We start from the raw sequence: 15,143 nt of genomic DNA, 5'->3' as shown, positions 1-15,143 counted from the left end.
GGAATGGGTAGCATAGCCAGGTAGTGGCCAAAGTGTAAGATTTCAACAACGTACTCTAACTCTAAATTAGTTAGGCAAGTGATTTAATACACTTGATAAATCAGTTCTACAACCTACTTCATACTATACACACATACACACACAAAAAAAACTTATGTTAGAAGAATGTTAACATTTTGCAGTCAAGCACTTGAAAGTCAGAAAATTAGTAAGGATGCCTGTCTAACCTTAATTCGGCCCCTTGGTAGGTATGTTTAATGATACAGTCCTTAATTACATTATCACATACTGTTTTTTCCACAGGATACCTGCCTCATTCAGTGCACAGAATAGACCTGCTCTGGGAATTAGTCAGGGTTGCATTGTGATGGAGGCTGTCTGTAGGAACCTTGTCTAATTTGTTGCAGAAGGTGGAAGGTGTTTAGTGAATGAGGAAGAGGACTGCAGGAAGAGTAAGGATGGTCTTGAGGTTGAGGCAGATGAATGGTGCCTTGGAGTGCTTCTCTCCCTGCCACTGAGTTCCAAGTGATACTAGACAAGCCACCTAAACCAAACTTTTCACATATGGTCATTATTGTGTGCTCCTCTTTTCTGAGTGCATGACCTGAGATCCTGAGGTCTGGTTTGCAGAAGCGCTGAGCACTCACAACTGTGACTGAAGTCAATGGGAGATGGGCTGTGATCATATAATGGGTTGTATAATGCTTAATATGTGCTGAATAATGGTGGTGCTGCTTGTAATAAAGGGAGGGTGCAGGATGATCTCATGGTCCAGGTTCTTCCAGCACAGGACTGGAGCCAGAAGAACTGAACTGTATCACGGTTGGCCAAATACGTCTTCTATAATTGTAGGACAATCACTTGACCTCTCTGTACACCAGTTTCCTAATTAATACAACAGGAACAATGGTATTTGTTTATCTCAAAGGGGTGTTGTGAGACTAAAATTAATTCAATGAGCGCCTCAGGATAGAGGAAGGTATAGGAACGCAAACTATTATTCCTATTATTATTAAAAGGGGGGACACTAAGAAATGTAGTTAACAATACTTACCAAAAATTACACGGGGGAGGGGAAATCCAGTCAGGTCTGAACAAAAGCAAAGACAGGCTTAAGTAATAACTAAGAAGAATTCATCCCTGGAAAGCATGTGAATGTTTATCAAAAGCTTATAGAAAAAAAGGCTCCAACTGCATTAATTGTGAAGGAATTAGCTAATGAAAGGGTAAGATGTAACATGTGGGACTGATCACATAAGTCATGGGTCTCCAGAGTCATGGGAAAGAGGGACTTAAACAGAGCTGTGAAATAAAACAAGGCAGACGTGGCACCAGGTTTAGTCCTTCAAAGAGGTCCACTCCTGTGCTGCAGACTGAACTGCCTGCGACCATTTGTATGCACAGAAGCAGGCTATGAAATGGCTGCTAATGATCTCCATGCTCTGCACTATGTTTCTTTGTTTATAACATTCCTCCAAGGCCTCATCCATAACTGTGGAAGCCCCAAACTGTGCTATGCTTGACAGCATTAGAAAACAGCTATCAAGTATGGCTATGGTTAACACTGCTTGATGCATCAATGATGCAGAACTCTGTTTGACAGAACCATGTTACAACTGTGTGGGATCATTCAGTCAGTGCTTATTTAAGCCATTAGTATCCCTTGCATTATGTGTATTATGGGAGATGTGTCCTGCTATATGCCATGATGCCACATCAGCTGTCAACAGGATTAGCATGTTACATGCCTTGAATGCATCGACAGATCCTGAAATGTCCCTTATGGCATCTTTTACTGCCCTCTCTTTGGCCACACATAGACACGTGAACAATGACATCAGCCAAGAATGAGAAGAAAAAATATCACAGGAGGTCATGGTGCCCTGTTCAACAGCATGGACCAGTATTGGTAGGGTAGAGGACTACATCCTGTGGCCTCTGGTGGCCAAAGAGAGTGTAGCAGGCATGGAGTGACAAAAGCTGATTGCCTAATTTCAGAATGAGTATGATTACTCTAGCGCCAACATTACTACTTGTATTTCTAGCCACTGCTAGAAGGTACATTACCATAACAGTTGAAGTTTGAGAAGGGAGTCAATTAATTAATAAATCCTCACAACACCCCAAGCGGACAGTATCATCAGCATCCTCATTTTACAGCTACAAGATGAAGAAACTGAGGCACAGAGAAGTTAAGTGACTTGCTGAAGGTCACACAGGAAATTTCTGGGATAGCTGGGACCAGAACTTTGAGCCCACAATTCCTAGTCCTGTGCCTACACGACAAATATATCTGCGCAAACCTATTACACAAACAGAATTTCATGTTCCATTTATCTTTTAAAATCTGATTTTAGGTATTATTCAAAAACTTCCCACCTTTTGGATCTTTTTTGTCTGGGTGGTCTGCTGGATTTTCCAAGCTGAACTTCGTTTTCTCTGGCTTTTTTGGAATCACATAATCTGAAAAGCCAGCAATTGTATTCTGCTTCAAATAATTGCCCCCATTCAGGATTTTGTCTCTATTAGAAACGATACTTCCTGAAACACTAAAACGACTTTAAATGTGTACAAGAAATAAAAGAAAAAAAGATACTGTTATATTTGGAGAAATATTTCTATAAATTACACTTCAATGTTTTTTAAAATGGCTTATCTTCCTTGATAATGAGAGTGGGACCAATTTTCAAAGGAGGTCTCCAAAATGATAGAATGCTCAAACCTTGCATCGGAGTCTGCATTGGCACGTACATGGACTTACCATAATGAATGATGCTAACGGCCTCATCTCAAGTGCTAATTTAATTATCCAAATGCTGGCTTGAACATCTTATTTGGGCACCTACGTTTGAAAATGTGGCCCAGTATATCAGAGGATAATCACTTTGCGGAAAGGCCTTGATGTTGGCTTTGTAATGATCCCATACCAGATTCAAATTAGTGACAAGTCGGACAGAGCTTGTCAGCCATTTTCATACTGTACCTCCACACTAAGTCACTTGCAACCAGTCAGATGATGTGCCCAGATTCCTAGGCACTGGTTACCATGACAGTTCAAAGGATTGGCCTGGGCCTGCAGCACTTCATGTTGGCATTTTGGGACAAGTTCCAAGAGACAGAGCATGAAGATCAAACACAGTAGTTGGGAGCAAGCATGCCCACCCTTATGCCCCCAAAATTGGAGGCAACCTCTGTGAGGAGATTGCATTGAACCACAGGGTTGCACTCATTTTCACTAAATGGAGCAGATCACAGAGGTTCCCAGCCTTTAATACAATGTAATTGCAGTGACTACAGGTCCCAACATGCAATGCTACATTTGAGCAAGACAAGTCTCCCTTCACTTTAGTTGATATGGAGCACTGAATGCAGAGATCTGCACCTCTATATTAATGACGGGATTGCCTGAAATTTCTATTACAAGAGCTGAATTTTGGCCACTGCAGAAGAAAAGGGACCATACTTAGTTTATATTTCATAAAGGTCTTAATGGTCCACACAGGAAGGACCCAAGTAGGTCCAATGGAGTCAACAGGACTTTTTTCGTAAGGGATGCAGGCTGAAGCCATTAATCTAAATGTTTATCAAACAGTGCAATGAGAGACATAACAAAGTGAGTTTGTGTGTTGTCCCCAAACTTGAGAAAATGCTAAGAAAAGATGTGAGAGAACAGATATACTTCTCCACCCTTAGCAGCTGGTACTGATGAAAACTCTCTATCACTTAGTATGGAAAGGCCAGATGGTCCACCATGTGTTTCAAATAAAACCCCAAGCCTTAAAGAGTTCAACAGACAGAAAATGAATGAAAAGCTGATCAAAGCAGACAGGTCACCATAGGTTACTATGGTGATCAGGACCATATAAGTACCTGGACAGACACATCAGCAAACTTCCGCCTAGTATTTGATTCAATACCTTGCTCATGTTACTTTGCCCTTGAAGATCCTCAAAATGAATGACTCTGTATGTGCAAAGTAGCAGTAGTAATCATATTGTTGCTATACTATACCACAGTTCACATTTGATATATACCTCAATAATTAAAGATACAAACCAAAAGCTGTTCTCTCCAGATTTCTAGTCCTTCAGGTTCATAATCAGAGCCAAATCTTTTCCCAAAGGAAAGGTACAGCAGGAACCTCTAGACATCCCTGTGTTAATTAACTAATAGCCCAAACTTATTAGCAATACCTCTCATCTGTCACTCATTTTACTCCCAAAGACACTCACCTTAAACACATATTTAGTGTCCCCTCACTTTTACATCAGAAAAAAAGAATAATTAAGTGGAGGTTATTGAAAGAATCATTTACACCAAACAGCTGAATCCCAAAGAGTTAAGTCTCCTCAATGGAAGACTGTGGCCCTGATTTTGGATCTCTGTCATACACTGACCCCATATTTAGGCCTTGGCAGGTTGAGAAATAGTAGTAGTTTTGCCTTTACAGGGCACCTTCTATCCTTGGATGCTTTACAAACATCATGAAGCTTAACTAACACCCTTGAGAGCTAGTAAATGGTACTATACCCAACATATAGATGATCTATACCCATTATACAGATGGTCAGATATTCACTAGTCCACAGCAAAATCAGAAACAGAATTCAGGAATCCAAGCTCTCAATCTCTTTCTCTAATTATTAGACAACAATGCCTCCAAAAACATCTATTTTGCTAATGGCATTTAGCAAGTGAAACTCCTGGGCAAAGGCCAAATGCAATAACCTTCCTCCTTCCCGCCCCCCATTTAGTGCTTAATATACAATTTAAATGCTATATTAATGCTACATTCAATGCTCATCTCTCATAACATGATATACACAAGTATATCCAGAATATATGCTCCAGAATAAACTTCACATGATTTTTACTAAGATAATTTTCTTATTAAATACTTTGCAGGAAAACTTCAATCTGCTATGGAGCAATTATTTTACAGTTACAGGAGGAAGGGGCGGGAGCTTCCACAAATTTCATGTTTATTAATATACATTCTCTCCAAGGATATGTTGCAAAACCCAACGTCTACTCTGAATATGGCAGTAGACTCAAGAAATTTAACCATATGTTTCATTGCAGGCACCTACCTAGTCCGATGATTTCTAAGCCACATTTTCATAGCAAATCTTTGAATGATGGCTAATAATACATTGAGTACAGTTAATTCTTTGACAACAAATGTATTCTGAAGTTTTGCCTTTTCCTCTCTACTCAATACAGAGGAAGCAATCCAGGAGATAGTTGACAGAGATAACAGAATGTGAAAAACAACACAATCATGCTACACTTTTCAATATCTTAGGGCTTAGCCTTCCCCACACACATAATAACCCGATATCCAAGAAGAAACAGAGATACTGCATAGTCTATTTCATAAAGAATTCTGCCAATGTTTGGCAGGATTTCACACATCAGGACAGCTCAACACACTGTAGGGTTCTCTGCTTTCAACAGCACCAATTGCTCAGAGGTATAATCACTTTGCACATGCTCAGCCTTGTAAAATTCTGCTCACCCCTGACCCATCATCATGCTCTATGGTGGGGGAGTAGGTTTTATGTCAGGGCAGGTGAGCTTCCCTAAAAATTTACAAATCTGCACTTGTGGATTATTGCAATATGCAGGCCAGGTAATTTGGAGCTAGCTCTACCCCTTTTACCAGCACAATCACCTCTCCTCAGGCCGTGTGGCGAGAAAATTCATACACATTAGCCATGTTCTTATATATTTCGTACCCTGGTATTACTGTGTCCCATTGATTATCATCATTCTACTAAGTTTCTGTGATGCCTATTATATCAATATTCTCATTTAATACCAGACATTCAAGTTCACACATCTAAGCATTTAGATTTTTTTATGTTTGAATACTAGCCTTTATAAAATTTGTCAATATTTAGCTGTCTGCCTTCATGTGATGAAACTGAATGGGACTCTTCTCATTTGACTGTTTCTCTCAGCTCCTACCTGTACTGTATCAACTTCTATCCTCTCTTCTTTACTAGAATAGAGCATGCTCTTTAATAAATCTTCCCCTGAGGGATGTGTCTATCCAAACGATGCTGACTTTTCCCCCACTCTTAGTTTAAAAACTCCTCTATGACCTTCTTAACTTTACATGCCCGCAATCTGGTTCCATTTTGGTTTAGGTGGAGCCCATTCTTCCTGTATAGGTTCCTCCTCTCCCAAAAGGTTCCCCAGTCCCTAAGCCTGCTCTGAACACCATTGTCTCATCCACACATAGAGACCCAGCAGTTCTGCCTATCTAACTAGCCCTGCTATGAAACTGGAAGCATTTCCAAGAATGCTCCCATGGAGATGCTGGACTTTAATCTCTTACCTAGCAAACCCCAGAGAGCTCATTTCAGGGTGGGAGCCTAAAATTTCAAACATAGGGACATTATACATGAACAATGCTAAGCAAAAAAATGTTGCTGAGCATTTGGACAGTGGGTGGGTACATAATAGGAAGATGTTAGTACCAGTGGGTAGGTTGTGTTTCATGCCAGAGTGGCCTAGGCTTGATGGAAGAAGCTTAAATTTAAATATTGTTAGTTTTTATGACATTTTGTGACGTTCTTAGTGAGTTAATATGAGCTATTAAATAATAAATGAATTAACAGAAAGTGTAATTCATCCCGTCATGATTCTCCTGGGGCACCATATAATACCAAGAGCATGAAACAGATCTCACACATACTCTTCTGCTTATTAATGCATAGGTCTGTGTACAGCTGCTTTGTGCCAGTTCTGCATCCTTCACACACAGGCACAAACAATGGTATGCCACAAAATACAGTGGCCTTAAGGCTCTCAGAAGTTTAACAGAGAGCCACATGATTCATTGGTATGAATTTATCCTGCATTATTAGTCATCAAAGAATAATGGCTTATGACATTCAGAAGAAGAGTGATAAAATTCATGAAATATGACTGGCTGCATTTAGTTTTTCAAAATCTGATATACAGACTAAGTAAAATTGAATTTATATCCATGGCAGTCAAATAATTATGCTATACAAAAGCTGTAGGAGCCAAAAAGGCTAAAGGAAGGGTGGCTTTCTGGGATCATTACCAGTGAACCAATACTGGAAAATGATACATGGTTCTTGAAAATGTCTACAGAATGATCAGGACAGTAACATGCTAGATTTCCATTTAATTCTCATGAAAGGGAGGCAAATATCTAGTGTGACTACAGCTTCAACTGGCTGTGAAACTGTTCATTGAAATAAACTGGCTTTCAAAGCAAGACAACAATCTGGTTATCAGTTCTGCAATGTAAGAAGCTTTGAAAATCTGCTAAAGGCTTATATGAAATATACATTTAAAGAGAAACTACCATATTGGGGGTGGGGGATTCAAACTTTCCTCTAATTAATGTGAAATAGTCTAGACAAACATTTTCCCAAAAATGTATAAATGTTACAGGAATAAATTGACTGTGAGCCAGAGGGTTATTATGGTCATTCTCCATGTATAGATCAGTCCTCAAAATGCTAGGGATAGGATATAACATGAATACATGCAGGTCTCACTGAAATGAATCTAGGATCAAAAAAGTCTCTCAGATTACTGACATATAAACATAGTGGAGATTCACAGAGGTAACTGAAGAAAGGAACAAAATCACAATGTTTGTCCATATTAGTCCTTAAAGGGAAAACTTGCTACAGGAACAATACATCTGATTTTTTTAATTTATTTTGATTGGCATGATTAAGAAAAGCATAGCATTGGGTGTCTATAGATATACTTTCTATTCCTAGATCTGCAACAGACTTTCTGTGTAACTTCAGCAAGTTGTTTAACCTCACTCTCTGCCTCAGTTTCCCCATCTATCTCATGGGCGTTCATAAGGTTAACTCAATGGCTGTGAAGTCCTTTGATATCCTTGAATAGAAGGTATTATACAAGTGTGAAGTCTGTATATTAAAATCTCAGTTAACCTTGCACAAACAGAGATTTTTGCATACTACTGCAAATGACTCTCAGACATTTTGGTTGACTAAAAAAAGCACCTAGTAGAGAAACAATTTACTTTTTTCTTTTTAAAGCATACCTAATCCTATGGAATTCTGAACCCTTACTCCACCTGATTTATTACCTTTCCTGGGAGAATTCCCTTCATCATGTAGTTTGCCTCAGATTCAAAGCCATCAATTACACTTTAATTATATGATTTAAGCATCCAAAATAATATCAAGTTACCTGATTAATGGGACAAAAACAAAGCTGAGAAACATCTTCAGCATCACAGAGCAAGTTTAAGTTCCTATAACTTTTAGAATTTACTACATCAGCAGTAACAGATATGGCTCATGGTTTAACGTAGTATTATACCATTACTTAGGTGGGCTATCAAAGAGTATTAATACAAAAGTAAAGCTATTTGATGGTTTCTGATAGCTAATTCTTTCAAAACACTGGCACAAAACTTAACTATTAAATAATAATTGCTATTAGTAAATGTAGGCATATGCCCTATTTACTATGTTTGTAGATGGATCTAGCTTTTTTTTTTTTAAAGGATTCTTCAATCACCCTAAAAATAATTTCACTGCTCACTTTTGTTTGTAGTTAACGGGTCGGACTCCATTTTCACAATATAAAAGCTACAGGTCACATTCTGCCTTCTTTTATACCTGTAAAACCCCAAAGTCAATGAAGCTATACTAATAACTGAGGGCAGACTATGGCCCCGACAGTTTTAAAACAAGGCAGTTTTCCCTCCTCTCCTATTCTAACTGAATATTAACGGCAAACACAGTGGAGCAAACTGCTTGTCTAGAGGTCCAGACAGGCAGCTCCAAAGTAGATAATTCTATGGGACATGAAGAATCTTTAGTTTATCCTTGCCATTAAATCTTCCCACTGTTCCCTTCTTCTCTCAGAAATTTAAATCTCAGTAGTCCCAGTTCTGCAGTCACTCTATGAGGAATAACTGAAACGGAGAAGCATCCATGCACTGGCTAATGATTCAGGGCCAGAGTTGTGAATGTGGAAGCTATGCATAGCTATGGCACTACACAATAAATAGTAATAGTCCACTGCATGGATTCACTGTGGAACAAATCTTCCCCTGCGAGCCCCATACATCCACATGTGGAGTTATAAAGTCAGTACAAAAACACACACACACACATAGGCAAAAATCACCCCTCCAGACACACATACTTCATTTATTTCTGATTTTGAGTAGGCAGGATGTACAAAACTAGAGGTATTTTAATAGGAAGCCTTGATTATTGCCTTTTTTAAACATCAGTAACAGAGCAGTGGAAGTAAATGACAAGCATAAAAATTTAAAGCTCTTTGGGATGTTCAGATAGAAGATGTTATAGAAATGTAAGGTGCCATTGTTATTAAGTGCTGATGTTAAGTCCTGGAAGAGAGTTTTCAGAACACTTGCCTTTGAGCTACAAAATCTTCAATGACAAAGCTCATGTGAGGGTTAGAAGTAAACTATCACACTGGGAAACCATCAGAACAATTAAATCTGAACACTGCAAGTAATAAGATGGTAGTTTTATCTGCCCCAATGAAAGAAAATGAACTGCTTTGAAAAGAGCTTGAAACATAGGAACATAAAAACGGCAACACCAGGTCAGACCAATTGTAGCCCAGCATTCTGTCTTCTGACAGCGGTCAATGCCAGATGCTTCAGAGGGAATGTACAGAGCAGGGCAATTTATTGAGTGATCGAGCGACTGTCACCCAGTCCTAGCTTCTGGCAGTCAGAGACTTAGAGACACGAGAGCACTGGGCTGTGTCCCAGACCAGCTTATCTAACAGCCATTGATGGACCTAGCCTCCCAGGAACTTCGCTAATTCTTTTTTTAACCCAGCTATACTTTTGGCCTTCACAATATCCTCTGGATATTTGTTCCACGGGTTGACTGTGTGTTCTGTGAGGAAGTATTTTCTTATATTTGTTTAAAGCCTGCTGCCTATTAATTTCATTGGGTGACCCCTGGTTTGTGTGTTATGTGAAAGAGTAAATAACGTTTCTTTATTCACTTTCTTCATACCATGAATGATTTTATAAGACCATCATATCCCCCTCAGTTGCCTCTTTCCAAGATGCACAGTCCCAATCCTTTTAATCTCTTCTTGGATGGAAGCTGTTCCACACCCCTAATAACTTTTGTTGCTCTTCTCTGAACTTTTTCCAATTCCAAAATATATTTTTTGAGACTGGGCGACCCGAACTTAATGCAGTATTAAAGGTGTGGACGTACCAGAGCTTTATAGAGTGGCATTATGATATTTTATGATATTGCCTATCCCTTCTCTAATGTCTCCTAACATTACATTAGCTTTTTTGACTGTTGCTGCACTGTGAGCAGATGTTTTCAGGGAACTATCCAGGATGACTCCAATATCTTTTTCCTGAGTAATAACAGCTCATTTAGACCCCATCATTTTGTATATATAGCTGGGATTTTTTCCAATATGCATTACTTTGCATTTATCAACATTGTATTTCACCTGCTCTTTTGGTGCCCAGTCACCTAGTTTTGTCAGATCTCTTTGTAACTCTTTGCAGTCAGCTTTGAACAGAATTATCTTCAGTAATTTTGGATCATCTGCAAACTTTGCCACTTCACTGTTACCTCTTTTTCCAGATCATTTGTGAATATGTTGAACAGCACTGGTCCCAGTACAGATATTTGAGAGATCCTGCTATTTACCTATCATACCACTGTGAAAACCTTTTTTCCTAGCTCTTATCCAGTTACTGATCCATGAGAGGACCTTCCCTCTTGTTCCATGGCTCCTTACTTTGCTTAAGAGCCTTTGGTGAGGGATCTTGTCAAAGGCTTTTTGCAAGTCCAAATACATTAAATCTACTGGATCACTTTTGTTCACGTATGCAGACCTCCCTGAAAGAATTCTAGTAGATTGGTAAGGCATGATTTCCCTATACAAAAACCATGCTGACTCTTCCCCAACATATTATGTTCATCTGTTAATTTTGTTCTTTGCTATAGTTTCAACCAATCTGCCTGGTACCAATGATCGGTTTACTGGCCTGTAATTGCTAGGATCAGTTCTGGAGCATTTTTTTTTTAAATCAGCATTACATTAGCTATGCACCAGTCATCTGGTACAGAGGTTAATTTAAGAACTAGGTTACACACACCAATTAGTAGTTCTGCAGTTTCATATTGGAGTTCCTCCAGAACTCTTGGGTGAAAACTACCTAGTCCAAGTGTTTTATTACTGGTTATTAGTTTGTTCCAAAACCTCCTCTTCTGACACCTCAAATCTGGGATAGTTCCTCAGATCTGTCAGCTACAAAGAATGGCTCAGATGTGGGAATCTGTCTCATATCCTCCATAGTGAAAACCAATGAACAAAATTCATTCAGTTTCTCTGCAATGGCCTTGTCTTCTTTGAGTGCTCCTTTAGCATCTCAATAGCGGCCCCACCCATTGTTTGGAAGGCTTCCTTCTTCTGATGTACTTATCAAGTTTTCTGTTAGTTTTGTGTCTTTTGTTAGTTGCTCTTCAAACTCTTTTTTGGTCTGCCTAATTATACTTTTACACTTGGAACCCTAGAAACCATTACTAATAAGAATAGGAACCTTCAGGTGCTGAGAATAAAAAGAAGGGAATAATGGTGTGGAGTCCACAGAGGCCATTTGGGATTTATTGGTGGATATATTGGAAACAAAACGAGATCTCCCCACTGCAGGCAAAAAAGGCATATAAGAGGTGGGCCTATCTGTAGGCGTGTAGAGAGGTTAGCTGGGGCTCGTCTCTCTCCAGGGCAGTGGGGAAACCACACTGCCTCACTAAAATTGGAAAGATGTCTTGTGGGGAATTAGTTCGTCCGCAGGAGTCTTCCTCTGAAGCCTTTATGAGGGCAGAAATAAACACAGTGAGTCAGGCACTCAGGCAGGGGCTGAGCAATAACACTGTATAATAGTATGCCCAGGCCCGGCGTTTACAGCACCACTGGGGAATTTTGCTGGAATCAATTTAAGAGAAGAAATACAGTGTCCAACTGTACTGTGGCTATTATTTTCCCTGGATACAGAGGCTGTGCATGGCATAAAATGAGGCAAGAAGGAAGTTCCCTTTCAGGAAAGAGACATTCTTTTCCAGATGTGACCAGGGCAGCTTCCATGGGCTACAGACCCGCTTCATCAGATGCATGCAGTGGAAAATACAGTAGGAAGATAGATAGATATATACACACAGAGAACATGAAACAATGGGTGTTACCATACACACTATAAGGAGAGTGATCAGTTAAGGTGAGCTATTATCAGCAGGAGAGAAAAAGAACTGTTTGTAGTGGTAATGAAAATGGCCCATTTCCAGCAATTGACAAGGAGATGTAAGGAACTGGGGGAGGGAGGGGGACAAGCATGGGGAAATAGTTTTACTTATGTAATGGCCCATCCACTCCCAGTCTTTATTCAAGCCTAGTGTGATAGTGTCCAATCTGCAAATTAATTCCAATTCAGCAGTCTCTCGTTGAAGTCTGTTTTTGAAGTTTTGTTGTTGTAATATTGAGACTTTTAGGTCTGTAATTGAGTGGCCAGGGAGATTGAAGCACTCTCCAACTGGATTTTGAATATTATAATTCTTGATGTCTGATTTGTGTCCATTTATTCTTTTACGTAGAGACTGTCCAGTTTGGTCAATGTACATGGCAGAGGGGCATTGCTGGCACATATCACATTGGTAGATGTGCAAATGAATGAGCCCCGGATGGTGTGGCTGATGTGATTAGGTCCTATGATGCTGTCCCTTAAATAGATATGTGGACAGAGTTGGCACTGGGCTTTGTTGCAAGGATAGGTTCCTGGGTTAGTGTTTTTGTTGTGTGGTTGCTGGTGAGTATTTGCTTCAGATTTGGGGGTTGTCTGTAAGCACGGACTGGCCTGCTGACTGTATCATAGAGGTATGGTTCAGCCAATCATGTGACTTTCAGCACAAAGTTTTGCAATTAAACTCAGTTTTTAATCATTAATGTCCACGCAGATGTAGCAAAATGTTTTGCTTCCTGTTTTTATAAATTTCATGGATATAAATAAAAAATGTTTAAAAATGAACTTATTTCCATATTCAAAATGGAGCAGAGTTTCATACAGTTTAATAATGAATGATTAATACAGCCTTATTGCAGAGTGAATGATAACCCTTATATATATGGAAAAGAGCAATAGTGACATATGCTAGGATTTTTCTTTTTAATCGCTTCTCAGCTCTATGAGCTAAGATGTGAAAAAATTATCTAAGTTATTTCACTTTATTCTTGTTGGGGTTTCATTTTTCAGTCATCAAATTTATGAAGAATTAATATTGATTTTGAGAAGTATTCTCACACAGCTCCGGAGAGTCAGTGGAGTGCAGGACTTCCTCCCACTAATGAAAATATTGGTTAGAAAACCCTTGAGACACAAAGCTAATAGTTTCTTTGAATTCATATGCAGTGCCAATGATGCCATTTAATATCTATTCTGCTAAAATGCACATGGGAGATTAAAGAACTCCTGTGAACTATTCAAGTCTGATCCTGAAAACATGAATGTTTGTGCCTAACAATCAGAAATGTAATTTATGCAGGGCCGTAGCAACAAAGAGCATGGCTCCCTCTGAACATATGTCCAGGGCGCCTTACAATACAGAAACTGGAATGCGGTATTTATTTAATACAATATACCGGGTTCATATTATGTATACATAGGCCTACAGTATACATGTATTCCGTATTTACGCAAAGCGCTTCTTTCGAGACTTGTTCTCCGCAAATTGGTTAATCAATGCGTCATAGTCCAGAGATCTGGCAATCTTGTTTTCGATTGAGATAACTGCAAGCGCAGAAAGCCTGTCATCTGTCACGGTTGAGCGCAGGATATTCTTGATCAGTTTCATTCTGCTGAAGCTCCTTTCAGCACCAGCGACAGTAACTGGTGTGGTCAGAAGAATTCTGATGCAAATGCAAAGATTCGGATATATCTCCTGAAGGCTGTTCTTGTATATGTACATTAAAAAATTGTTTGCGTGACAAGTCCTCTCTCTTTCTCGATGACATAAATAAAACGATTCAATTCCATTATGAGTTCGTTGGCATCAATGTCTCCCATTTTTCTTTCAAAATTTTTGCTGTGATTCTCCAGTTCATTTTCTCTGTGACACTGCTTCAGGCTGTTAGCGTTGTACAGAAATCCAAACAACTTATACCACTCCACGAGTTGGTCAAATCGCGACGAAACAGAAGATATGGCCTGATCAGCGAGAACAAGAAAGAACTGCGATTTGAATTTTTCTTCGGCAGAAAGACGACTCGAATCATCAGCACATTCATAATCAAACATTCTCTTCTTACGTTGAACCCTGGTTTCTGGAAACATCTGCTCAATACCCATATGCTCTGCTATTTCACGTGCATTTGTGACCACAGAGTTATATCCTGTATTTCGATATTCTTCCAAAAACTTCATTGTAGCACCGACTTCTGCCTGCAGTACGTCAATTGACACATCTGGTGACTGAATTAATTTGCTGGTTTTATTGACGTGAAATAGTATATCATACCACGTGTACACAGTCAGAACAAAAGGCCACGTAGTAATATGGTCTAAAAGCGCACCGGCTTCTGTTGCTGTACTGCCATCTTTCTTTTCGAGCGCATATTGTCGCAATGACAACAAAGCATTGCACAATTCTTCAAGGTGATAACGCAATGGCTTCACAGCATCAATTCTCGACTCCCAACGAGTGTCCGATAACCCTTTAACAGATATTGGCATATGTTCTTCAAGCATATCCCAACGTGAAGGTGAAGAAGAAAAGATAACGTATATTCTGTTAATCAGACCGAAAAAGTCAACGGCATATTTCGATGACTTTGCCACGTCTGAGATCACAAGATTCCACGTGTGAGCTCCACATGGTACATACAAGGCACGGTCATTTATTTCTAGCATGCGGGCTTGAACTCCTTTATTCTTTCCTCTCATATTTGCACCGTTATCATAAGCTTGGCCTCTCATGTCAGCAATGTCTATTCCTAAGTTGTTTGCCTTTTTAAGAAACGCTTCCAATAAGCCCTCACCAGTTGTATCATGAACATTAAGAAAACCAACAAGCGCTTCACAAATATTGACACTATCTTCACCG

General features: G+C 39.4%; 1 protein-coding gene across 1 annotated transcript in view; it reads right to left on the bottom strand.

Annotated features, from left to right (window-relative positions):
* Positions 1-15,143, bottom strand: part of KIAA1257 (KIAA1257 ortholog) — a 258,103-nt gene that overhangs the window by 48,527 nt on the left and 194,433 nt on the right. The window contains exons 13-14 of the mRNA XM_030569774.1: positions 2,380-2,558; positions 1,055-1,090 (exon numbers count right to left, since the gene is read on the bottom strand). Coding sequence (XP_030425634.1) covers positions 1,055-1,090; positions 2,380-2,558 — 215 coding nt within the window. The remainder of the gene's footprint in view (positions 1-1,054; positions 1,091-2,379; positions 2,559-15,143) is intronic.

The sequence above is a fragment of the Gopherus evgoodei genome, chromosome 7, assembly GCF_007399415.2.
Source record: "Gopherus evgoodei ecotype Sinaloan lineage chromosome 7, rGopEvg1_v1.p, whole genome shotgun sequence".
NCBI lineage: Eukaryota > Metazoa > Chordata > Testudines > Testudinidae > Gopherus > Gopherus evgoodei.
Note: the sequence above shows the minus strand (reverse complement) of the source record. Positions and strands in the feature narration are given on the sequence as shown.